The sequence below is a fragment of the Tyto alba genome, unplaced genomic scaffold, assembly GCF_018691265.1.
Source record: "Tyto alba isolate M040663 unplaced genomic scaffold, T.alba_DEE_v4.0 Super-Scaffold_2, whole genome shotgun sequence".
Classification (NCBI taxonomy): Eukaryota; Metazoa; Chordata; class Aves; order Strigiformes; family Tytonidae; genus Tyto; species Tyto alba.
The window spans coordinates 77,010,825-77,036,180 of record NW_024881282.1 but is presented as its reverse complement, the minus strand read 5'-3'; the positions used below and the strand labels follow the sequence as shown (position 1 = coordinate 77,036,180).

General features: G+C 40.3%; 2 protein-coding genes across 3 annotated transcripts in view; one reads left to right on the top strand and one right to left on the bottom strand.

The window, feature by feature from the left end:
* Positions 1–8,293, bottom strand: part of CCDC146 (coiled-coil domain containing 146) — a 77,663-nt gene extending 69,370 nt beyond the window's left edge. Inside the window, exon 1 of the mRNA XM_032996321.2 lies at positions 7,861–8,293. The gene's annotated coding sequence lies outside the window, so the exon portion shown is untranslated. The remainder of the gene's footprint in view (positions 1–7,860) is intronic.
* Positions 8,294–8,543: 250 nt separating this feature from the next.
* FAM185A (family with sequence similarity 185 member A) overlaps positions 8,544–25,356 on the top strand; it is a 43,966-nt gene continuing 27,153 nt past the window's right edge. The window contains exons 1-4 of one of the 2 annotated variants that reach the window (XM_042792869.1): positions 8,544–8,993; positions 15,940–16,049; positions 19,776–19,868; positions 25,197–25,335. In XM_042792869.1, coding sequence (XP_042648803.1) covers positions 8,618–8,993; positions 15,940–16,049; positions 19,776–19,868; positions 25,197–25,335 — 718 coding nt within the window. In that variant the 5' untranslated portion in view covers positions 8,544–8,617. The remainder of the gene's footprint in view (positions 8,994–15,939; positions 16,050–19,775; positions 19,869–25,196; positions 25,336–25,356) is intronic. The other variant, XM_042792868.1, reaches the window with a different exon arrangement.

The following is a 25,356-nucleotide window of genomic DNA, read 5'->3' as shown; positions in this document are numbered from 1 at the left end:
TTTTCATCTATAAAGAACTGCTGAACATATTAGCATATGCATTTCATGTTTATGGCTGCTGCTGCTGCTTTATTTGTTCCTCTAAACATACTGGAAGAATTTAGACAGCAGGAAAAGCACAGTGGCAGAAACTCTAAGCAGAACAATGCCAAAACCCAAGAGCTTTATGGGTGTAGACATTTTTGTCGATACTCGTATGTGAAACATACAGTTGACATGAGTCAAAAAATACACTTCCTCGCAGTCTGGTAGTACAAAGAGTTCTCACCAAGACTCCAATTTGCTGAGCAGAGAGAGAATAAAAACAATCTTCTGAATCTGAAAAGCTTATAATATTATGTTAAGGCTATAGACAGCTGAGACAGAGGTAAACAATTAGACAGCCTAAGCTAGTGTGGTAAGCGCTAGTTTCCACTCCTTTTTAACAGGGAAGAGAACAGACTGTAACAAAAGATATGTGTGATTATGGGACATTAAAATAAGTTTAGTATTCTTTAATTACCTACTACATAATTAAAATTTAAAATTCAGCTTATACAAAATTGGATATATAAAATTCAAAAAGCAAAGTGGAAAATTTGTATTTTTGCAGTATCTGAAAAATAGTCTAATTCAAATAGAAATTAAAGGTGGCATGATTTCTAAATTTACAGAACAGTTAAACATGCTTTCAAACTGTAGAACTGCAAACAATATCACAGCCTTAATCCAACACACAGAATTGCAGAGAAAGGGAATTACAAGTCTGTTTTGGAACCCAGGTCAACTCAGGCTGAGAACTGTCTTGTGAAACAGCTTCAGGACAGCAATAATAACAAAAGTCTGAACACAGATTCTCAAGACTAATGCCAGCATCTTTACTTCAGTATCTCTCTAGCAAACATCAATGTTCATACACAAGTCAGTGCAGAATCCAGATAGGCAACACTTAGCAGCATTGACCTTCCAGAGTGACAGATGTAAAAAGTAGTAAAATTTAATTTTGAACATGAAGAGATGCAGCTCCATGTATGAAGATGCATCAACTAGACTAATTAAGACGACAAAAATGTTATAAAAATCTCTGTTGAGGGAACTACAATTCAAGTGATTGACTACATTATCATATACTGATGAACCCCTTCAAACTTTGTCTTAAGCCCTTGCATGTATAAAATTAGAATCATAGAATCATTGAGGTGGGAAAAGACCTTTAAGATCAAGTCCAACCATTAACCTAGCACTGCTAAATCCACCACTAAATCATGCCCCTAAGTATCACATGTACCGGTCTTTTAAGTACCCCCAGGGATTGTGACTCAACCACCTCCCTGGGCAGCCTGTTCTAATGCTTGACAACCCTTTCAGCAAAAAAAATTTTCCTAATATCCAATCTGAACTTCCCCTGGCACAACTTGAGGCCAATTTCCTCTCATCCTCTTGCTTGTTACTTGGGCGAAGAGACCGACACCCACCTCACTACAACCTCCTTTCAGGTGGTTGTAGACAGACATGAGGTCTCCCCTCAGCCTCCTTTTCTCCAGACTAAACAACCCCAGTTCCCTCAGCCGTTCCCCATAACACTTGTGCTCCAGACCCTTCACCAGCTTCACTGCCCTTTGGTCACACCCCAGCACCTCAGTGACTTTCCTGTAGGGAGGGGCCCAAAACTGAACACACAGTATTTGAGGTGCAGCTTCACCAGTGCCAGTACAGGGGGACAGTCACTTCCCTGGCTCTGCTGGCCACGCTATTTCTGACACAAGCCAGGATGCCATTGGCCTTCTTGGCCACCCGGGCACACTGCCAGCTCATATTCAGGTGTCTGTCAACCAACACCCCCAGGTCCTTTTCCCCCAGGCAGCTTTCCAGTCACCCTTCCCCAAGCCTGTAGCATTGCAGGGGGTTGTTGTGCCCCAGGTGGAGGGCCCAGCACTGAGCCTTGTTGAACCTCATACAATTGGCCTTGGCCCATCAACCCAGCCTGTCCAGATCCCTCTGCAGAGCCTTCAGACCCTCAAGCAGATCAACACCCCCACCCAACTTGGTGTCATCTGCAGACTTCCTCAGGGTACACTCAATCCCCTCATCCAGATCATCAATAAAGATATTAAACAGAGCTGGTCCCAATACTGAGCCAATAATTAGAAAAAGATTCAGGTTCAGAAAAGCAATAGTAAGATTTTGATACCAGTCACACAGTCTTACCATCCAAGCCCAACTTCAACATGCTTTTTAAATTTTAAGCACAAAGGGCAAAAAATAAAATCATTAAGCACATTATTTTTCTCTGCCATTGTTACAGAATTAAAGGTATGAATTCATCATTAGAATAACTTTAAACTATTTACACTGCTATTGCTGAAGGCAAAAGCTATTGTATGTTGAAGAGTATGTGTTAAAATAATGTCTTTTCAATTACTTTATTAAAACTTTTGTATGAACATACGTTCAAAGTAATTTATAATTTCAGCCTCATAACATCAGGCCAGACTGGAAAGTCTGTGAAGTCAATTAAAACAATGAGCAGTTACTTGTGTAAGTAGTCTGACTAAGTCCAGAGGAAATATTTATGGAAGTAGCTAATTACTAGCATTACATGTAAGTTCACAGCTGGATTTATAGATGGTACATTATACATTGACATGTGTGCTACTTTCCCTCCTGATGGAAGTTATCAGTTTCTTAATATATTCCCCCTCTCATTCTTTGTTGCTACACAAATCTGACCTGTTTCAGTTAAAGCTGGGTTAGTTAAATTTGTGTAGACTGACATATAAATGCTCCAACTCACAAGAGATTTTTTTGTTTAATACAACACAACTCTAAGATTAGGCAAGTTTAAACAAATAGGTATAAATTCACGTTAAGCTGAGCTGAGGCCATAGACATTGATCTCTTCCCGCAGCCAGCTGCATCCATAGATGTTACATATTATTTCCTTCTGTTGTAGGAGAAGACACCTTCCTCCTCAACACTGTTCTGCAAGATGAACTGCTTTATGACTACTTTCTCAGGCAAAATCAGCTAAGTAAGTCTGAATACATTCAATCAATGTTGCGAGATCAATTGGCTAATTTTTCTGGAAGTTGCTAAGGAGCACCTTCCCATTTGCCTGCAGGAGACAGGGGCAGTACCCAGAGCAGGGAGGCAATGAACAGAACCTCAGCTGAACAGCGGGGCACAGAATCATAGAAACATAGAACCATTTAGGTTGGAAAAGACCCATAAGATCATCAAGTCCAACCATAAATGTAGCACTGCCAAGTCCACTACTAAACCATGTCCCTACGTGTCACATCTGCACATACCTCCAGGGATGGTGACTCAACCACTTCCCTGGGCAGCCTATTCCAGTGCTCGACAACCCTTTCAGCGAATAAATTTTTCCTAATATCCAATCTAAACCTCAGGATATTTATCTACATCTTCATGCTACCTTCTTTTGCACACAAATCTTAAAAAATAAAAATTACTCTGGAAAAAAGACAACGGATTTAGCATTTCATGCTGAATTCATTCGAAAAAATAGGCAGAGTAGTTGGAACATCAGAACTGTGATATCTAATCAGAACAAAAGCTGATCTAGCTCCGCATACTTCCAGTCAACACCAGATGTATGGGGAGGGACAGAAGAATCATAGAATCATAGACTCATAGAATGATTTGGGTTGGAAGGGACCCTAAAGATCATCGTTACAACCCCCCTGCCATGTGCAGGGACACCTTCCACCAGCCCAGGTTGCTCAAAGCCCCGTCCAACCTGGCCTTGAACCCTTCCAGGGAGGGGGCAGCCACAGCTTCTACGGGCAACCTGTGCCAGTGCCTCACCACCCTCACAGGGGAGAATTTCTCTGTCATATCAAATCTAAACCTACCTCTTTCAGTTTAAAATATTCCTTATCCTATTCCTACACTCCCTGATAAAAAGTCCCTCCCCACCTTTTCTGTAGCCCCCTTTAAGCACTGTAAGGCCACTAAAAGGTCTCCTCGGAGCCTTCTCTTCTCCAGGCTGAACAACCCCAACTCTCTCAGCCTGTCCTCACAGCGGAGGTGCTTCAGGCCCCTGATCATCTTAGTGGACCACCTCTGAACCTGCTCGAGCAGGTCCTCCAGTCACAGTGTGGTGATGCTTCCCTAAACCCAGCCCTTCTCCCCTTGAACTCACAGAAAATTTTAGTATCTGCAAAATCCAGGGGAATGGAGATTTTCATGTCACCCCTGTATGACATGAGTAGCCAGTGAGTGTTTTTTGTTTGTTTTAAATCTGGCTCCTTGATGCCACCTAGCTCTTTTACTGCATGAGTTACTGAATAATCACAACGTTTCTATACCACTAGGTTTTTTCTAACATATCTTCATTTGATAATCCTTTTTCTAGGCTGAAGAAGCCAATCTACCTGCTGTCACAGGCATGAAAGCCCTTCTCTGCCTTCCACTGTCCTTGTCATCCTTCTCCAAACTTTTCCAGTTCTACCATATCTTCCTCAAGGAGAAGGGAAGAGATGAGACCTACAGATATTATTAATAAAATAGGAGTACCATGGATTTATTCAATCACATAGTTATCTTCTTTTCATCCTCTAAAATTTTATTTTATAATGCTTCTTTCCAAAAATTAAAGCTTATAGTCTTGTAAGCAGCAGACCTGTTTTAATTGGGCAGAGCCTGTGCTTCAGCATAAAGGGATGTATCTTTAAATGACAAAACTATGCCAAAACTAAATGGCAATTAAAATTACATTATGTACATTATAACTATAATGAATTATAATATGCATGTAATTCAAAACGGATTGTTTGATTAGACTGTACAACTTCACAGACAACTACTTCGGGGAAATGAGAGCATACTGCATACCTAAACCACTTAACAATTTCTGTTGTAAGTTCCATTGTTTCCCCTTGTTTTCAAGTCTCTGCTATTTGGGATGGAATCACCCTGAGCCACACACAGACTTTATCTGCTTGAGTTCTAATTAGATATGGCTAAGACAGGAAGATTTTGAATAGTAAGATTTGCCACTTCCCTTTTCAAGTGGTTTCCATGAAAAACTTAATTTCCTCAGAAAATTTCTGGTAGCATGACAAACAAAAAATCCCTGAAATCTGAACCATTGTGTGCTTTGGTGACTGCCTCTCTCTGCCATCCCTGAGAAGAAATGGTTACCATCACTACGCAAACACTAAAATACCGAGGGGAAAACAAACAAAACATGCTTTGCCTACCCACTGAAGCCTATACTTGAGAACCAAGAAAGCTTAAGGAAGCAGTTCAGGAATACATCACTGAAAAAATACAAATTACAAAATACAAATAAGGGAACTAAAACAGTGTAATACAAATATTTCATAATAGAAACACATGAGAACTTTTAATAAAATTGGAAAAAATATCCTGACTACAAAATTCTTAAGCCTTATGATACAGAGGAACACTGATAAGTGGTTAGCCCTGTGTGCAGTGAACCTGGCCCAAATGCTGGATATTGAAAAGAAGTGTTCTTGCATGTGCAGGTGGGAGCCTCAGCATGAGCGTAACACCAGCAAAAGTACTCCTGCAAGGTGGCCCCGTTTTCCTTAGCAGTGAAGTCACATTATTTCTTCATTACAATTATAGCAAATGGGTGAATTTAATCCTGCCCAGGCAGACTAAGTTCATACACTGTGGGTACCTGAAGCAGCCTGATCTTATTCTGTGATTGATTCCAAATATAAAAGTTGGAAAAATTTATTCCTTCTACAGCCTCTCTTCTATATCTCTTTTATTTAATTCCTCTTCCCTTGAAATCTCTCTCTCACCTTAGCCTAAAAGTATCTCTAATAATGTTTTCCTTTAAAATCTATTTTCTAACACTTTATAAGGTCTAGTTTTTGTTATCTTTTGCATGAAATACAGAATATTCTTTGGCTTACAACAACACTGTAAGTAAGTATCTGACAAAATAGCTAATAAATATTGTAATTAATTAAGGAATCACACAGGCATCTTGAAATTGGGGCTCTTATTAAATCTTCATTTATAAATTTGATATAGTTTTCTTTTCCTGCAAATGACAAGTCAGAAAATTAAAGATGAAAATAAATCTCATTTTACTGCTGGACTCTGCTACATGCCATACCAGCTGAAATGGGATCAGCGGGAATTCAATCAAGAGCATGAAAATGAAACTGAATCAATATTGTAGCCAAATTATAGATGGCATAAGTAAAGCATTAAATACATGAGGTTTCATATGTACAGAGTTGGAAGAACTTCTTCCTTGCAATTACTTTTTATCTGTTTTATTCAGTATTTTTAGCCACATTGGTATGCTTAGACTGTATCTGATGAAAAAGAAACAACACAAAACAGTGAAATATAGACATAGCTGAGGCTTAAGCATCTCTGAATGGTTTCTTGAATAAAGTTTTCAATTATGCATAAGTCAACAATATTAAAGATGATGCATAGCATAGTAGAGAGCCCAACCTGATAAACCTCTGCCTACATGAGAAGCATTAAATACCAAGATACGGGGAGGAAAAGGGTGCAGTGGGAAAGTGGCACTAACATTTAAGAGGTAGGAGGCAATGATAAGGAACAGCAACGCCGACTTCAGGAAGAAAGGGGTGGCAGCTGTAAATCCCACCTAACCAAAGACTCCCTTTGAACAGTGGATTAATAGAGTTATTTGTTGAATTGGCTGTCATCTAGTGGAATGATAGCACATTGCACCCCACCTTACAGGTCGGTAACTGTCTCCCTGACAAATTATCCAACATTTATATTTTGCATTTGGTCTCACGAGTGTGGATTTTGTAGTATTTTTCCCCAAAACCAACTATTTCTGAAGACTTGAAAAAAATAACTTCTCTCTCACATCAAGTCCCAAGATATTTCTTGATACATTTTTGTCTTTCTAGAATTCTTTTTTTCTATACTAAACTATCATATGGTAGGCTGGCCCTTTTTGTGTTTCATTTAATGATTTTTGAGACTGAATAATGTAAACTAATAATATAATTTAATTTGAAGGGCTTTATTGATAAATATGAATCTTTTTTCAACTTTCCACAGTGAAAATTACAGATGGACCAAATGCTAGTGCCATCTTCTTTCCTCTTGGACACTCAGATCTCATTTCAGATTCCTAAATAATCAATGCCAGACAGTGATAAAAATGGAAATGAGGCTAATGAGATGAAAAGAGCTTGATGACCAAATATCATATTGCATAGCTTGCAGAGTTATTTTTGGAAAAGAAGAAAAACAACACATGGAGTGCAAAAGGCAGCAAATCAATAAAGTAACAGCCTCAGATTTCATTATTTCTTGTGTTGCAATATAGCTAAGACAATGTACCTTCCTATGCATGTTTTACTCATTATTGGCAATAAACTACATCTATGACAAGAATGCAGCCTCTGACTTTACATCACCTATCCCAAATCCCTCATCTCATCTTTTAAAATTATTATAAAACCATAATGTGGACTATGAAGTCCACAGAAGTCTTTTTAAATTAATTCAGTAGTACTCCACTTGTTTGAAAACCCTGTAAGGATACTTGTCTCATGATATATTTGTACAGAATTCAGGAAAATATTTATTTGGCTGGCTTTAGAACTGTGATCCTGTATGTTAACCGCTAAAAAGCTGTCACAGTAACTAACATGCTAACCTAGCTGTCTTGACAGAGACCAGTTTTGAGGCTCCGCAATGTCAGTTTTGAAAAAAAAAAACACGTTTTTCCAGCACATCTGCCAAACTGTTTCTTCATCCTCTGACCAGGGACATTTCGACACATGCAGTCCCACTGTGGGCTTAAGCGTAACAAAGACAAGGCTGCCACCCAAAGCCCTGCCATTTCCCCCTTCCCATTCCTCTCCTTTCCCCTACCTCCTCCTTGCAGGTGTTAATTCCGCGGTTGCAAAGGCTGCCGCATCAGGGAGCTGAGCAGGCCGAAACGCCGAAGCACAACCCTTCCACTGCAAACCACCGCTTGGCTGCACCACGGTCAGCCCAAGGCCACCACGGAAAGGGCCCTCACGTCCTGCGGTGCCTCGTTTTCTCACGCAACGAGATGGCACCACGCTGAGCCCCGCGGAGCGGAGCTTGGGGAAGACTCCCGGCACGCAGGGCCGCGGGCGGGGAGGGCGGGCCCCGGCCCACACGGGACTCCTCAAACCGGACTGAAGCGGCCCCGAGGCTCAGCGCCGCTGGATTCGCCTCCCGCCTCCTCTACGTTGTAGTGGCGGTTTTCCCGGCCCCGGCCCCGGCCCCGGCCCCTGTTCCACCTGTGCGGCCACCCCGCCCCGCTGAGCGGCGTCCCGCGTTCCTATGGCGACGCCGCCCCGCCCCCTTCAACCACCCGCCGCCCTCACTCTTCGCTTTTGATTGGCTCTAGCACCCCGCCCCACCGCCCAACAGAAGCAAGGCGGGCGGGAATGTCCCGCCTTCTCCCTTCGCTGATAGGCCGATGGGCGCGGCCGGCGCCGCTCCTTTTGTGGGGCGGCGGTGGTCCCCTCCGCGCGCCGCTGACCAGCGGCTCCCAGCAGCCTCCTCGGCGGGCGGGGCCGCCGCCTGTTTACCGGCAGCTCCGCGTCACGTGACCCGGCGGGGCCCCGGCGATCCGCCCGAGGGGGCTCGTGCCGCCATGAGGGCTCTGACCCCGCGCTGGCGGCCGCTGGCGCTGCGGGCGGCGGCTGAGCGGTGGGGGCCGCCAGTCCCCCGACGCGGCTCCGCCGAGGCCGGCGGCCGCCAGCCCCTTCAGGAGTGGGCGCTGGCGGTCAGCCCCCGGGGGCGGCTGCGGGTGCGGCTGCCCTGCCAGGTGAGCGTCCGCCCGCTGGATCCGGAGCGCTACCCGGGCGCGGACCGCGTGCTGGTGGCCGCCAGCGGCGCCGGCGGCAGCAGCCCCCCGCCCCGCGGCCGCCTCCGCGTGGAGTACGATGAGGCGCTGGGGCAGATGGCGATCGTCGCGGACGGTGTGGACAGCAAGGCCGCCGTGGACGTCAGGACGCCCGTCAAGTTCGGTGGGTGAGGCGGGGATGGGGGAGGCGGTTGCCCGCCCGGCTGCCAGCCCGCTCCTGCCGGCGCCCGGAGCCCCGGGGAGGCGGCGGCGCTGCCGCGGGTGGGGCTCGCCGGGGAGCGCGATGCCGCTGCTGCGGCTGGAAGCGCTGTCGGCAGTGGGTACGCCCTCTCTAATTAAAGAGGTTCCAACCGTGCCGTTATTTTCTGTGTTTCCCGACTTCTAAGGTGTTGGTCACATGATTTCTTGTTGACCTTTTTTGTCGGCAGTAGTTAATGCTGAAACGCGTGCTAGTAAGTGGTAGTTGCAATGCCCGCTTATTTTTGCTCTGACAGTTGATATTCCAGAGAAGTAACTGCAGCTCAGCTGGTAGACAACGGTCCTTAGTATGCGCTCTGTACACCTGCAGTTCGAGGGATGTTTCCAGTGGCGTTCTTGGACACAACCACCTCCGTTAGTGGTTGTTACGCTGAGTGGCCATCCACAGCGATCAAAAAGTCTGGAAAGTAACAACAAAGATGAAATGCTGAGAAGGGCTCCCTTGTCTAGTACAACTGTCACATTATCTTTTTTTTGGCCCAAGGCAAAAATGTGTGCAGGGCTTCTAGTATAGAACCTACAGTCAACTTGGGAGAACAGCTGTAGTGGCTGAAAGGAGTAAGTATCCGTGCTGGACTGAAATACTGACAGTGCCTCTGAGTTCAGGGAAGGAAAAGGGCAAGCTTGCTAGGATAATTCCCCACAGTGAGCAGAGGTTTAGGGAGGACTTGACCCAGAGAGATTTGTATTTAGTTACTGATGTGATCTTTTTTTTTTTTCCTCCCCTAATGATTTGTGCAATTGCGTACACAGTGCAGTATAAGTTTCACCATGTTGGAAAAACTTTTTGATGTACAAAAACCCCAGTCCCTTGGTTTGCTTGAAGTGGTTGTTTAAGACTGCTGCTTTATTTCATTTGATGCTCTGCTGTAGTTGTGGTGTGAGAAATGGTGAATAAACTCATTCTGCCTACACTTCTTATGTCATCTGTGACTTTTGTAGAGCATGGTGTTATATTCTCTAAGCTACCACTTTTCCAGACCCTTACAGCAGAGACATTTGCACCTTTTATCTTCTCTTACACTTTTTTTTTCCTTATACCTTGATTTCTGCTATGTCATTTTCTGTATTATTGGGGGGGGGTTGTTATTGTTTACATTTAGGATGTGAACTATATATCATTCAAAATGGAGAAGTGCTATGGATTTGTCATAGCAGCATTCTCTTTCATTTTCTAGTCTTACTCATCCCTATAAGTTTTTTTTGGAACACTCTTGATAACTGAAAGGGTGTTTCTTAGATAGGTATACCAAAGCTTATGGTCTCTTGTTTCCTAACAACTAATATAGAGACAAACATTCTGTGAATAGAATCAGAGGCTTCCCCCCTGTCCCTGCCCTTGGTGTGCCTTACTTGGCCTATGTCGGAATGGCCATACTGATTTGTACTGTGAGTCCAGCTAACCCACTGTCCTATCTCCATCACTAGTCATAAGCAGATGCTTAGGGAAGAGTTAGAAACAGGACAAACATAAATGATATTTCATCTACATATTCTCTTCTGTCAGCAGTTTTCAGCTCGGGGTATTTTCTGAGCCTGCTACAGCTCAGCCCCTCAGTGGGTCTTTCTTCCAAGTGTCTGCTTACATGTGTGGACAGTTTCAGAGTGAGAGCTTCTAGGCAAATGCAGTGCCTCTTGGAAAACTATCCCAGAAAGCATACCATCCATTCAATTTCTTTGTATTTTATGATTCGGGTATGTGGTGTTCCAAGATCCTTCTCCAGTTTCTCATTGAGCATTTAACTTGTCTGAATAATTTCAGTGTTATTGTTGAAACTTTTCAACCTCTGTATTTGCGATGATTTCCAAAATGATGTAGTGTTGAAGATGATGCATAATTTACAGCAAAAAGATAATACAGGACTAAGGATATTGTCAAAGACCTCTGAAAGTCCATGTTCATTCTCTTAAAAAGATCAACTGTTACCTATATATTCAGTGGCTCTTTCACTGAACTGTAGCAGGGCTGTCTTCTCCAAGAGACTTTTGTAGTTTTGGCTCTTCCCTAAGAATTATCAGTTATGTTCTTACAGCCTTCCTTTTTTTTTTTTTTTTTTTTTTTTTCCTGCTTGGCAAGTGCAAAGATTACCTTGGCCTGTATGTAGTACATTCACAGCCTCCATCCCAGGATTACAGACAATCAAACCGAAACCCAATGTCCTTTAATTTCTCTGGTACCAGGTGTGCCTGGTTAGTGTAGATGTTAGTAAATTGATATTTCAGTTTCTTCAGGATCTCTGAGTGACTATTATGTGTTACTCCAGACCCTCAGGGGAATGGAATTCATTGTATTAAGATCTGGATAATCTCAGCCTTCATAAAGTGTTTCAATGTGGGGAACCTTCCTAAAGGTCTCAATAATGAATCCCGATTGATCGGGGGGGGGGGGGAAACCCACCAAAAACCACCAAACCTTTTAGCCTTTGTCCTGTCTTTGAGATTCTTATTATATTCTGAATGTCAACTAACCCTGCAGACTGTCTCACAGTCTTCCTTCTTGAAACAGGCTTTATTAGTTTGTAGTTTTCCAAGCTGTTCCACTTGGGTTTGTGGTAACTTCATGTAATGCAGGTTCCCTGGACTGTTGTCTTCTAGTTGCTGTCACTCCATAATTAGCATGATGTTAGTATTGTCTGTTCATGCTGTTATCCAGGCATATCTGGAGATATATTTCCTAAAATGTAAATATTTTTTTGTACTCAGTGAAGTAGAACTGCTACTTGTCAGTGATGTTATACTTTAAGTGTATTTGCAGCTCTGGTTTGGTTTTTGGGTTCTCTGAGTAGTAGTTTATGCTTAGGTTGTTTCCTTTATTTAGGAAAAAATTATCCATTAAAGGTCATTGCATAAGCAACTGATCTTACCCGTTGTAAAAACACATCTTGAACCAGAAAAAACGTTGTTGCTCTGCAAGCACTTTGGTATTTCTCTGGCCTTATTTGAATGCACGAGGAGGATGTTAATTTTGTTCCATTTAGACCATTTTATCTGAGCTTTCTTTCTGTCACTTAGCTGTAAGAAGTCAAGAAGCTGATGTGAATGACTTACAGTATTCTAGCTTCTTTCTTCATTTTTGAAGTTAAGGCATTTCATAATAGCTTTTGCCATTTAGGTTGGAGTTTGTCCATGAAGCTCCAAGTTAGCTAGAACTCCTTAGACTCTGAATAGCATGTGTAGGAGATGCTAGATTGAGATTAAATACACGTTTTAAGCCAAAGGAAACATGTACTTGCACTTCTTGGCTGCTTACTTAAGGATCCTCTATTTCTTTGTGTCTTGTCCTATGCTGTGTGTTGTCTTTCAATATCATACACAATCTGATAATCCTCTCTGATAGAGTTAACCTTCATAAATTATAGATGTCGATGAATTTCTCTTTAATCTAGCTTGTTTATTTTTCTTCAGGTCACATGTATATATTGACTCTTTATTCGAGGGACAGTGTAGGCACGTGGCTGTAGATTCGGAGTCTGCTCAGCACATAGAGAACCCTGTCACTTGGCATATCAAACTGCATGTGCTAATTAAACCTGAAACTAGCTCTTTGATTTCTGATTACTGTACATGGACTAAGTACTCAGAGGTAGACCTGACGGGTCTTGAATAACTAGAATTTGAGAACCATCTGTCCTGTCTTCCCATGTGGTTTTTATGTTTTGCTTTTGTAGGAACCTATTATATTAGAATCATAGGATAATTGAGATTGGATGGGGGGACCTCAGAAGATTTCTAGTTCAACCTTCATCTCAAAGCAGGGTCAACTCCAAGGTCAGAGGAGGCTGCTCAGGGCTTTATCCACTCTGGTTTTGAAAACCCCCAAGAGTGAAGACTACACAACCTCCTTTGGCAAACTGTTCCAATGCTTTTCCATGGTATACCCTGGTGAAGAGAGAAGAGGTTTCTATGACAAAGTCAAGTAGAACTGTAAGTTTTGAAGCAGTAGCCAAGCTTCACCAAATACAATATAAAAGCTTTGTCCCCTCTGGCACAGGATCCAAGCATTCATGGCCAAGGCCCACTTATAAGCCAGTGTGGGGTTTTTTTTAATTATTATTTTTTGTTTCTTTTTTATAATCAGTTCTCTCTGTGGGAGAACTTCACTTTCACATCTGTTTTACTTAAGCCTATAAGGTCACTTCCCTTTTTTGGCTAAATACTGTAGATTCTTATGGGCTTAACTAGGCAAACTGAATGGATCTTGAACATTTTGGTGAATTACCAACATCATTTTATTGTATACCTTAAACAGTTTTTCTGCCTACTTGTATGAGGGGAGAACCTAAGCTCCTGGGACCTCTTTGCTTCTGTTGTTTTTTTTTTTGTCAATGTTAATGGAAAGCAGATGTGAATGTTTTCAACAGTGTGTGTTTCTGAAGTCTAAACATATTAATGATTTGGGAAAAAGATCCTACGCATCTGTTCCTAAGGATGGCAGACATACAGCCTCAGAGTAGCCATCAATAAATACTTTTTCCTGGACTGAATATTTTTACATATATGCCCACTTACTGATAAGCTTCCTCTATAAGCAAGGAAATGGATCATCGTGAAGTACTGCTGGTGGTCCAGGGCTGCAGAATCACTTTAGAATAAGTATTTTACCAGTCTGTTTCAAATACTACCGCTTAAGGTGCTATTTCTGGGGTACCCTTGCCTGTATCCTGATACCACAGGTCTTTTTTTCCCTATGTACCTTTATTTCCAGTATACCTTTGCACCGCAGTGATCTTCATGTGTTCGTCGAGGTTTGTGTGGCTGAAATTGGCTTCAGCCCTCAGCTTTGCTAAGGAGGAATCAGACTAGCCATTTTTTGAGCTTTGGCACTGAAATAGACTGTATCCTGTTCCTCCTTGCTTGTTGAAATTTAGTTAACATTAAGTTAAATCCAGCTCTTAGCCTGCCTCTTTGTGGAGTCACCCTTGCTTCAGGAAGCCTGTTTGTGAGACAGGGATTTCGTTCATTGTCCACTGATTCTTATATCAAGGCTGGCAAAGCACTGTGACTCTGCAGAGGTTCAAGGCACAAAATATGTTTCCAGGAATCCGTGGTGTTTCTTAACAGCAGTGATCATGAATTGCCAGAATTGTGTCTTTTCTTGGCACCCATCTTTGGTACATCTAGGATTATACCACTGTTCTACCTTTCAAATTAAGTCCATAATAAGCCCTGCGGGATCAGTTTTTATTAACCTTACTCCTATAAAGGTCCTAGTAAGTTCATATCACTGCTAAACTGACTGATCTTAGGACTTTTTCTCCCCCCTTTTGACAGAAGTAATAAGGGTAAGAGGCTACCAAACTGATTGAATTAAAAGATTTGCCTAAGCAAACTTGCTTTTGGACCTCTTTCTCCTCTGAAAGGAAAAAAGCAAAAGTCTGGGATGTAGACCCTCCTAAGGACTATGGGTTTTCCAGTGGGTGAATTGAACAGTTCTGAGCAAGAAAGCTTGTATTTCAAAAATAATAGTTTTCTTTCTGAACTCTCCAGATTTGTGCTGTGCAGGGACATACTGTTTTGAGCTTCGATGTTTGGAGGTGCCTCTATTCGTGTGTCTCTGGGAACTGTGTTTAAACAACCCAACTGCTCCCTGAGAACCAAAACCTTATGGAAAAGTTTTGTCTGCCTGTCTCAACAACTTCAGGACCTGTAGATCTGCATCAAATTGAAATTGTTCAGATACCACTCAGATATTTTTATAGTCTGGTGAAAATGTCTAGGCTTTACCAACATAAAACCTTGTGGTGCTTGCCCTCGAGCCTCTGATAATAGTCACCTGTCCAGTTTGCCAGGTTTTGTGCTTTTACATGCCTCAAAGCTTCTCTTAGAGTTGCTTAAATTTAAGAAACACACAATTTGATTAAAATCTTGGTCACAGTATCTCTTTCTTGGAAGTCTTCCATGAAGAGGCTAAGAAAATAATATCTGCAAATAAGCCGGTTTTCCAGAAAGCCGTTTTATCTAGTCCACCTCTTCTTGCCCCCTTTCATAGAGAATTGTTACCTGGAACACAATCTGCATCCTTCACTAAATTTAACCTCTTAAGCTTACTGTGGCAATAAGGTAGCACTCTTGCAGCAAAACTGTGACGTGTTTTATCTTTGCCTCTTGGATTTTCCTGGTTTGTCAAAACAAATTACTCCCTCGATAAGAGTTCTCTCCAAGACCTAGTGCCTTTTGTTCTGTGGGAGCCTATGAACTGTAGTGAGGTGAGGTGATTCAGGCTAGAGGCAAACATGCTTGTTCATGTCAGTGGGGTAAGTCATGCCTTCAGAAGGCTAGGGAAGAATGACGCATGCAGACTCTTCAATACCTGTTGTTTTGTGTTTAATGCTGCTTGCTAGTTGAAACAACATAGGTCTAAGCAAGACCTATGTATTTGTGCTCTTAAATCTTATTACTCTACATGTGGCCTCATACAGGCTGGCAGCCTTCCTGCCCCAAAACCTATGTGAGGGTACCCAAATGTCTCAGTAGAATTGCTAATAGAATTGGTGACTAGGGTGGCTATAGAGATGGAGGTGGAATTTGGGAGTGGGTTAAATAAAAAAGATAAACTGTAATAAAGGACCACACCCTGATTCCTTGCCAGAGGTTACAGTCACTTTGCTGCCTATTAATGTTCTCACTTGAAGCTGGATGGCTATACACAGGCTTACAAAATTTTGTGTCAGTTGTTGATAGTGACTAGTCATGCAGTTGCAAGTGTGTGGCCAAACTTTGCAAGGTTCTTTAGTAACAAAAACTTATTTTTTTCCGTACTATATGTAGTTACCATAGAAAGTGATCAAGTACTGTGTTAAATAGATCTGACTTTTCTCATTCTGTTGCTAATAAAACTCTTTTAATTCTAGATTTGGATATCAAAACATCAGGGACTGGATGCGTGAAGATTCAGAAAATAGAGTGTGATAACTGCAAAATAGAAACGGAGAAGGGGACTAGTGTCTTGCAGTCAATAAAGGTACAAAGAACCCTACCTCCCCCACTCAGTCAGTGTCTTAAAAGGGATTGTGTGGTGGAATATAGTGTAAAAACTTAAATTCCAGTTCTGGAGATAAGTACTCTGATATTTCTAAGTGTACTCTGTGTGTAGCACCTCACGTTTACTGCATACAGTTACAGCACAGTCAATAACACTAAATAACGTGGAGTCAGAAGTCCACATACCGTTGATGATAACCAAAGCCAGCAGAAACAATGATGGTAGTAAGCTTGATATCTACCTTCCCTGCCCCTCAAAAAACCAAACCAAACAAGCAAACAAAAAACAAACAAACAAACAAAAAAACTGACAGAGGTTAGTAGATTAATAGTTATGCTTGCTCAGTATGCTGCTTCTATTTTTTTTTTTCTGCATGTTTTTATAATTCTGATGTATCAGTGCTACTGGTAAACTCTTCAGGTTAATTTTCAGTTGTAAGTTACATATTACATGTCCAAAATACCCAACTGAAATGTATCTGATAAATACTGTATATATGATGATTGTGGCCTTTTTTCATTCTTAAGACTTCAAGTTTGGTGACACAGACTTTTGTAGAAATAATCAAAGACTTGGGTGCTGTTTGGAATCAATTTAACTTGAATAATTGAGATTGTACCTGCAGGAGTTGGTATAAATTTAAAAGAAAGGAATTACCATATTTGAAAAGCTTAAGTTTAAGTATTTTTGAGATTAAAAATCTTTCAACGTTTTTCTTTACCATGATAAGAGATTATTTTATGGCACACATATGGAAAACTGAATTTAAGGATAAATTTAATATATAATAGAGCTAGGTTTACTTCATATTCAGTGAACTACAGACAACTTGTGTCTTTCAGATTCCGTGTAATTGAGCATATCACTCTTTTAAAAAGTAACTAAAATCTAACAGAGTTAACTGTACTATATGTTACTGCTGTCTAAAGCTTTGGTTAAAAATGGCTCTGTTGTATAATAACAGCAGTACGTGAGAAACTACACAGTATGAAATAACAAAGTAGTTTTGGCCAGCAATAGTGACAGTAATCAAAGCATGCCATCACAACTGTCAAGAATTTTTTGTGATGTCTTTCCTCAAAACCCTCTTTTTTCATGACAGCTAATTAATTTTTTGGTCATCTTTTCTCTTCTACAATCTGAGATGTGAAAAATGTTTAATTTTAAAAATTAAAAAGTCAGTTCTATTTTCCTTGAGACTACAAGGAGCAATGAAACAGTACTCTAATAAACTGAAAAGAAGGATGACAAGTCACCAGTTTGGGGCTTCTGAGAGCAGCTCCTCCACAGCTTCATAGTAGTTTAGAGGAGCTTGGTGTTGCTTTTTTCCTCTGTCAACTTTGAGCATTGCTTAGTTGGCAGAAATGTCAGAAAAGCTACAAGTGTAAAAGGTGATCCGTCCCCTGTGCATGTGCCTCAATGTCTCCAATGCACTGGTGGCCCCAGGAAGCTTCTTTGCTCCCATACTGAGGTGAGAGGAAAATGGCCTTGTCCCAGAAGTCATTTAAAATTTTAAGAATCAAGAAAGAACTGCAGATTTCAGCTGAAACTCTAGTTAAAACAAAGCTTTGTTGGATTATAATGTTTTGGCTTTTTTTAATCAATTACCCAAAGTATTCTTTGGGGTTCTGAGTGGTGATTGGTTGTCTTTGTGCTAGTTACTATGAGAGCTTCAGCATACGTTCTACAGAAGATACGTGACCCCTCTTGGGTTTCTTAACTCTGAAGTAGTGAGATGATTCTCCTTTAGGGAATGTGCTTTACTGAGCAAACTGAAGAGATACTGCCCTCCCCTGGTTGGATTAAAGTGCTGGTTAATGTTGTGTCACTGTCATGCTGTCCATAAACCTCATTGACTAGCAAAGCAGGAGACCTTTTCTTTACAGTAGAGACCAAAATATCATTGATCAATGACTCAAAATAAGTTAAATCTGGTCATGTGGGGGTTAAAGAGCACCAGCAAACAGCTTCATGGCTGCTAATTCATTTAACTTGCAACAGACTTCAAGAAGTTGACTGTATAAATAGTAATTCAAAAAACTTGATGATTTTTGGTATATTACATAATGTATTTACAGAAGACATAGAAATTTGACCTCTACTTTCCTTAAGCATGCATGCTAGTAATTGAACAGAAAAAAATGAGCATTCTGTATGAGGTTTTTTTAATGGACTTTGGTAGTTTTAGTGTGGTAGACATTATCCAACCAGTGAGATTTGTTGGGGGTTGTTTTATTGAGATTTTTTTTTGTTGGTTATTGTTTTTTAGTTGGTTAAAGCTAAGTTCACCCTATCCCTTCCAAGTCTCTATGACAGCTGATAGTAGCATTAATTCCAAAATACAGCTATGACTTCTGGGTCATTCTAGGAGCACAATTTATTCCCAATTTTTTTATTGATAAAGCAGTGCTACTTTTTAATTTTTTTTCCTCTACTTCTTATTACAGTCTGTCAGCTTAGCAGTGATAGTGGGACCAAGGAGACCCTTTAGTTTTGTTTCTGTGTTCAGTGATTACTTCCGATTCCTTGGCTGTGCCAGTGGTAACAAGAATTTCCAGGTGTCTCACGCATGATCAGTAGAAGACTGCCATGCTTCCTCACCACACACCATGTCTGAGCCTGATTGGTTGAAGTCCTGCACCGCTCTCCTTCTTTTCTTTGAACTTAATGTGTTTTTCTTTTAATGTCTGTCATGACCTTGACAACCTTTACTTCTTCCTTACTCAAAGCTCTCTCCCTTGTTAGAAGCCCTACAACAAATCGGTGCTTCTTTCAGCTGGTGGAACATTCCCTCTTAATAAAAAAGCTACTTGATGCTTAACTTGCTTACTCTTTCAGCAAATCCTGCTGTCTGTTAGGTGTCTCCATTTATACCTATATCTGAAAGCCTGGTTTTTATAAGAGGATAGGCATAGTCTGATAATTCTAGGGTAAAAAAGTTTAGGGACCTGTGTCTTATCAAAACTTTTTCTATCCCAAAAAGGACAGAGTTAAAAAAAAAAAGGTATAAATGTGTGTAGGCTGTGGTTTTATTTTACTTAAACATTGGTGGCCTTACTGGTCAGTCATTGCTATACGTTAGTTCTTCTGATCTTAGGGGTCCCCTCAAGTTACATGTCTGGCAGGTTTGTTCTTTAACCATTATTCTGATAACGTGCCTAATGTAACTGCCTCAAAGGAGCTGTGATGTCTCTCTGAATCATCAGATAATTAAGCTGAAGCATCTAATTTAATTTTATCCTGTTTACTGTATGTGCAGAAAATAATCTACTGTATTTGTATAGAAGCTTAACTGAACAGCTGAGTTATTTAAAACCATTAAAAGGTCTGAAGCACTACTGTAGTCTCAAGTTAGGGGCATTTCATTCTACTGTTGGTTAAAAAAACAAACAAAAAACCAAACAAAAACAAACAAACAAAAAAACAAACAAACAACAAAAAAAACCCCACCCACCTATATTGAGAATAAAGAATTCCTCAGCATCCTTCTTTCCCTTGTGTTTCTGGTTACAAATAAAGGTGACTTGTTTGGTGTTTGGCTCCAGAGGAAATACACAGCACATGTGGAAATCACTTGAAGAAATCTTCACAGTAAAATGGAAGTTTGTGATCCAAGGTGGTTATGGTGATACAGCTTGAAAAACAAGATAGCTTGTTTTCTAAGTATGATTATCCTAACCATATGCATGTTAAACTTTTTTTCAGAGCCATAAAATTGATATACGAACAAACGGTGGCAAAGTAATTGGTCTTGGAACACTTTACGGAAATATAGATATTCGTGCAACAGAAAAGGGTGTAAGTAAGAAATAAAACTTTCTCTGCAATGACTTGTTTAGCTTGTCTGTTGAAAAACGAGTAAATTTTGAAGAATGTACTGAGAAATATTTAATAGTCGTCATTGGTAGGTTGTGGTTTCACTGTTAACTTACATTTGTATGTTTAATTCCACTATCTTATGTTATACTTGATTTGAGTTAGTAAACAGGCTTCACAGAAGGAGAGGTAATAAGCATGTGATCATTCCATCCAGCGCAGAGGTTGTGCTAGCTGATACAACTTTACTTAAACAGACCCTCACAACACACTTAAACTTTTTATTTGGCTGATACCTAAGCAACTGGATTCTGCAATAGGCCTATGAGTTTATTTTAGTTTCTCATGAATAGTGGCTTGATATTTGTACATGCTGTACACTTCCAGAATTATGTAGTTGTAAGAATGGAAGAGTAGAAGGTTTTGTGTATTTTTTGGCAGCTGAGGATCACATGTAATCTTGTTATGAGATGCAGTGAGAAGAATCATAAACATAAAAAGTTTCATAGAGAAGTAACTTGCTTTTTTCAGCAGATGGCAGTATGAGACAAACTTCATGCTATAATCTGGTTTTGTTTGTTGCCATAAGTAGTCAGTTCTCCATTAATTAAATAACGTAGTGGTAGGCTCCCTTACATAATGCTACAGTTCTCACACCCGGTCTCGTTTTAGGCTCAGCTTGGATGTTTAGGCATCACAATGTCCATGCAACCAGATTCATTAGATCTGAAGCATTGGTATATGAACAAGTGGAGCTAAGCCAAGTCTGGAAGTAGCTTGGATGCATGTAGTACTCTGTCAGGATCAATAGGTACCCTTAAAATCAGCATCACTGGGAAGAATCAGAAAGAGTTCAGGTAGTTCTTCCTAGACAAGGATGGAACTGGGGCCAAGCTACTAAGTTCTAGGAGTCCAAAATTGCTTCTGTGATGTGCCATTTGGCACTGTTGTACACCTTGTAGCTTGGGTTCTGGGATCATATGTTCACTTACAAAGAGCCAGCTGTGAGCTGTTCTTAATGTACTGCTATAAACTAAGCAACTCACTGACTTTTCCAAAAACTGTCAACGTTAAATTACCTTAATTTCTTTGTAATGTATGTTAGACTGCCTTTTATGTACAAAAGAGCCCAGGGGCTGCTGTATCCATACTGCTCTTGGGAGTTGCTTAGTCTGGAGAAGAGGCTATGGGGAGACCTTACCACTCTCTACAACTACCTGGAAGTAGCTTGTAGCATGGTGAATGATGGTTTCTTTTTTTTTCCCAAGTAACAAATGATATGACAAGAGGAAATGGCTCCAAGTTGCACCAGGGGAGGTTTAGATTGGGTATTATGAAAAATTTCTTCACCCAAAGGGTTGTCAAGCATTGGAACATGGAAGTGGTTGAGTCACCACCCCTGGAAGTATTTAAAAGATGTGTGAACGTGGTGCTTAAGGACATGGTTTAGTGGTGGACCTGGCAGTGCTAGGTTTATGGTTGGACTCGATGATCTTAAAGGTCTTTTCTCCGACTTAAACGATTCTATGATTTATATTTCTTCATGAACATTATTTCATCCCAGCAAGACTTCCCAGCATAAAACAGAGTGGGTAAGGTCTGACTGTGACATGCTCTGTTGATGCCACAGTTGGACTCATCAGTGCTTATCGATTGGCAGTTCCCTTGGGGCTACTACTAGTTAGTGGGGTAATAGGATCCATCCTAAGCCACGAGCAGCCACAGGCTGTGGGATAGGGCAGAGGTCGTTTACAGCTTTCTTGATGTCATCCATCTTCTGCAGAGGGCTTCTGTTGGAAGGATCTGAAAACTGGAATCCTTGCTTTCTACCAGTGAGTAAGAATGAGTGTAAGCTATGAAGTGCTTTGACTGCAACAGATTCATGCTGTTCATACTATACTAGCATGGTAGTGGTCTTTAGAGTTGTGCTGCTTAGTCATTTGTTCCAAACTAGTTTGTTACACCAGTTCAGTCCATGGAGTTAATTTCAAATAGCATCTTGCTGGTGTTGATAAAAACAAGTGGATGGTGGAAAAATAATTAGTTCTATATCTACTTGAAAATACAGTTATGAAAATGAGAATATAATTTTTTTGCTTTGAGTTTTTAAATGCTGTTTAAAAATCTAATCTTTTCAGACACACTGGCCTTCTGAAACAATAAAACAAACTTCTTGCGGATTAAGTTGAAGTGCTTCTTTGTGATCATAAATATTTATATGGTTTGTAATATTGCTAGAAGTTACTCTTACAGTTGCGTAGCTGTAGAAACCTGAGTGAAGTGAGTCATTTTAACAGGAATTTACAGCTACAGAACAATATTTTGGCTTATGTTATTGAACTTTTCATTAACAAACTGCTGTGTAGTTAGGAAGTACAGTGCAAGATTTCTTTTCTCAATTGACCACTTCTGTTAATAATCAGTCAGCATCACGTCTCCTCTGTGTGTTTGTACAAGATGTTTCTTCCACCAGTTGTAGTCATCATTATGTAATTATGGCTCTGTCAGCATTTCCAGCCCCCTCCTGGAGGTGGGGAGGGAAAGGATGTGGTAAAAGACACTAAGTGCTTGAGAAACAGAAGATATTTTTAAGGGGGAAAATGGAGAAGACGCTAGTAAGATATTTGAGCAAGGGCAGCACAAAAAGGAAGGCCAAGAAGAGGAATATGTGGGGAAGGAGTTGCTTGTCTTAGCCAACATCTTGCTATGTTTAAATTTCATATTGAAAATGTGTTCAGGTGCAAAAACATTCTCAGTCTGATTTATGAAGGTAGATTGACACTTCTTCTTTAAAAGCTAAGAAACTACTGGAACTTGAGCCAGTGGGTCAGTATCAGTAACTGCAACCCCCCAGGCTCTACTCTCAAGGGAAGGAATTTTTCCAGAAAACCTGATGGTTCAATGGACAAAAGTAATCAAATTTATTTGACTGAGGAATCATTAGCTAATCTGTGCCACTGGGACTTTCCTATAGCACTTATTTAATAGAGCCAAACATCTGTGTTCTGCCAAAAATTCATAAAAGTTAAAGAATTTGGGATTGAAAACGTACTTAGTCTCAGAAGGAGGCAATCTTTTTTTTATGCTTTCCCTATCTAGAATACTTTTTTAGTTTTATACTTGAGCAGTCTGACTTCCCCCCCCAACCCCTAAATTGGGTTATTATGAAACATGTTCATTGTATTGGTAGGTTTTCTTTTTTAATAGTAACTAGCTGACTCAGTACTACTTTGTATCATGTGCTGAGACAACTCTATTGTTGTGCATTTTTAAGAAAGGTAGTTAAGGCTGGTAAATAAGATGGCTTAGTGTGTGAGCTTGTTTATTATAAAGCACTTAATAATATTTAATTAAGATAAATAAATCAAAGTTTGCATACCAAAGTAACAGATGTAGCTTTTTGGGATTGCCTTTTCCCACTCAGGAATGCTACAAGGCATCCTGACAGACAGCCAGTTTGCACCCAAACTATGCAGATATTTTTATTTATCTGCACCCCCAGCCGCTTAAAGTGTGCCTCTGTTTTCATTGTGCTGCTAGCAATGATGGCCCTGCTAAAATTGGAAAGATTCTTTGTGAGTCATTTATCTCTCTTCAGAACAGGTTTAGATCGTAGAACCTCAAATGACAATATCTTTTCTTATTGCTATGGCCATGTACCACAGCAGATTTATAATTTGCCATCCTATGTGAGTAGTGAAGTACTCTGTGGGAAACATTCCTAGAACAGATACAGTGTAAACTTATGCTTGTAAGGTATCTGCTTGTTTTGTTAGAACCATTGAAAGATTGAAAAGCTGAATTGCTGTCACCTTCAGTAGTGGCAAATTATGGCTTAATACCATGGCGTTTGTTGCTTAGATTCTGTAGCTAGTTCTAAGCAACATCACCTGCAGAGATTGTAGATATTGACTGTTGTATATCTCTAATTCTAGCACAGCACTTTGATCACCAGATTTTCTTAAAGGTTAATGTACGTTGTTACATTCTTGAAGACCTACTTTCTATTGTAGCACCATGTCAGAAGTCTTAAAGACAATAGTCCATTCTATAATCTTATGGTGTAAAAACAGTTAAAGCTCAGTAGGTATGGATTGGTAAAGTCACAGTATAATTTGGCTGTCATATAGTCCATACTAAACCAGCCTCCTTAGCTCACTTCTTGGGACACAATACAGCAGAGAGTTTGTGCAACACTAGTTGCTGTTTGTCAGAATACCTCTTTCTTAATTCATAGTTTGTTTCTTATATAATGCTGGAAGAGTCAGCTAATTTTTTTTGTATTAAATTTTTTCTACAACATGACTGCTAAAATGACAAGGTGGATTTAAAGGCAATTTGTCATGAGGCAGAGTTCAATCTAGAAGGTCATATATCATCATGTAATGGCTGAAGATTTTGTGCAATCCACTTAGTCTGTGTAAGCAAAGTAAAACCAAGTTGAGTGGGGGTTAAATATGAAATATTGCGTGATGCCATCATAGATAAAGTTTAACTGAGAATAGAATTCATATGGTAGTTGCATGTGATTTGTTCTGTTTTGTTCAGATAGACGTAGGTTATCTCCCACAATTGATGGCTTGTACATAATCTCATCTATCACCTTTTATTCCCCAGATCTAACCACAGTGCAACTTTTCAAATCTTACTCTTTTTCTCCATTTCTATTGAAAAGAAGTAGAAATGGAGATCTTATCTCTCTCATGTTTCAAGGCTTTGTACAGCTTGAGGCTTAGGACCCAGAATAGAGGCCTGATTAATCGAGGTAATATGAACAATTATACTGAGAAAAAGAGCAGCTGTGGCTTTTTTGCAAACCTTCACCAAAGTTGTATCTACAAAGTGAGACGGGTAAAAATCTAGTTGTATGTAACAGATAATGGATGTTTCAGGATGTGGTGGCAGAAAACTGATTACCAATGCCTTAAGTGTCATAATACTGTATGAACATTAATTCTTTGTTATTAAAGCTAATCCTTTTTTTTTTTTACTTTTCAAAATTAAGTGTGGTGGGTTTTAAAAATCAAGTTTTTCTTTCATGTGTTTGATTATTTGGGTTCTTCACCAGTATGATGGATGTAATAATTCATAGGAATGTTGTAAAGAATTATTAACTTGTTGGTCAGAGCTCTTGAATGAAAAGGTTTTTTGTTTTGTCTTGTGTAGCTTTTAACCAAGAAGTTGATTCCCTTTTTTGTACCAACAACTGCTTTCTACTTGTTTTGCCTCTTAAAACTGTTACTTCCCTCTGCCTTTTCAAACTGTGGTGACAAGTTTTCCATTATGTTTATTTAAGTTTATTTTTCTTAGAGTGTGAATATAGAGAAGCTGCAGGGGACATCCATCAACATATGTACTGAAGATGGGCTGCTGAAAACTAAGTACCTTTATGCAGAATCATCATCTCTGTCTTCAGTAGGTGGTGATATTCTACTGGGAAGTATTCATGGTAAGAAGGAAATACTGTCAC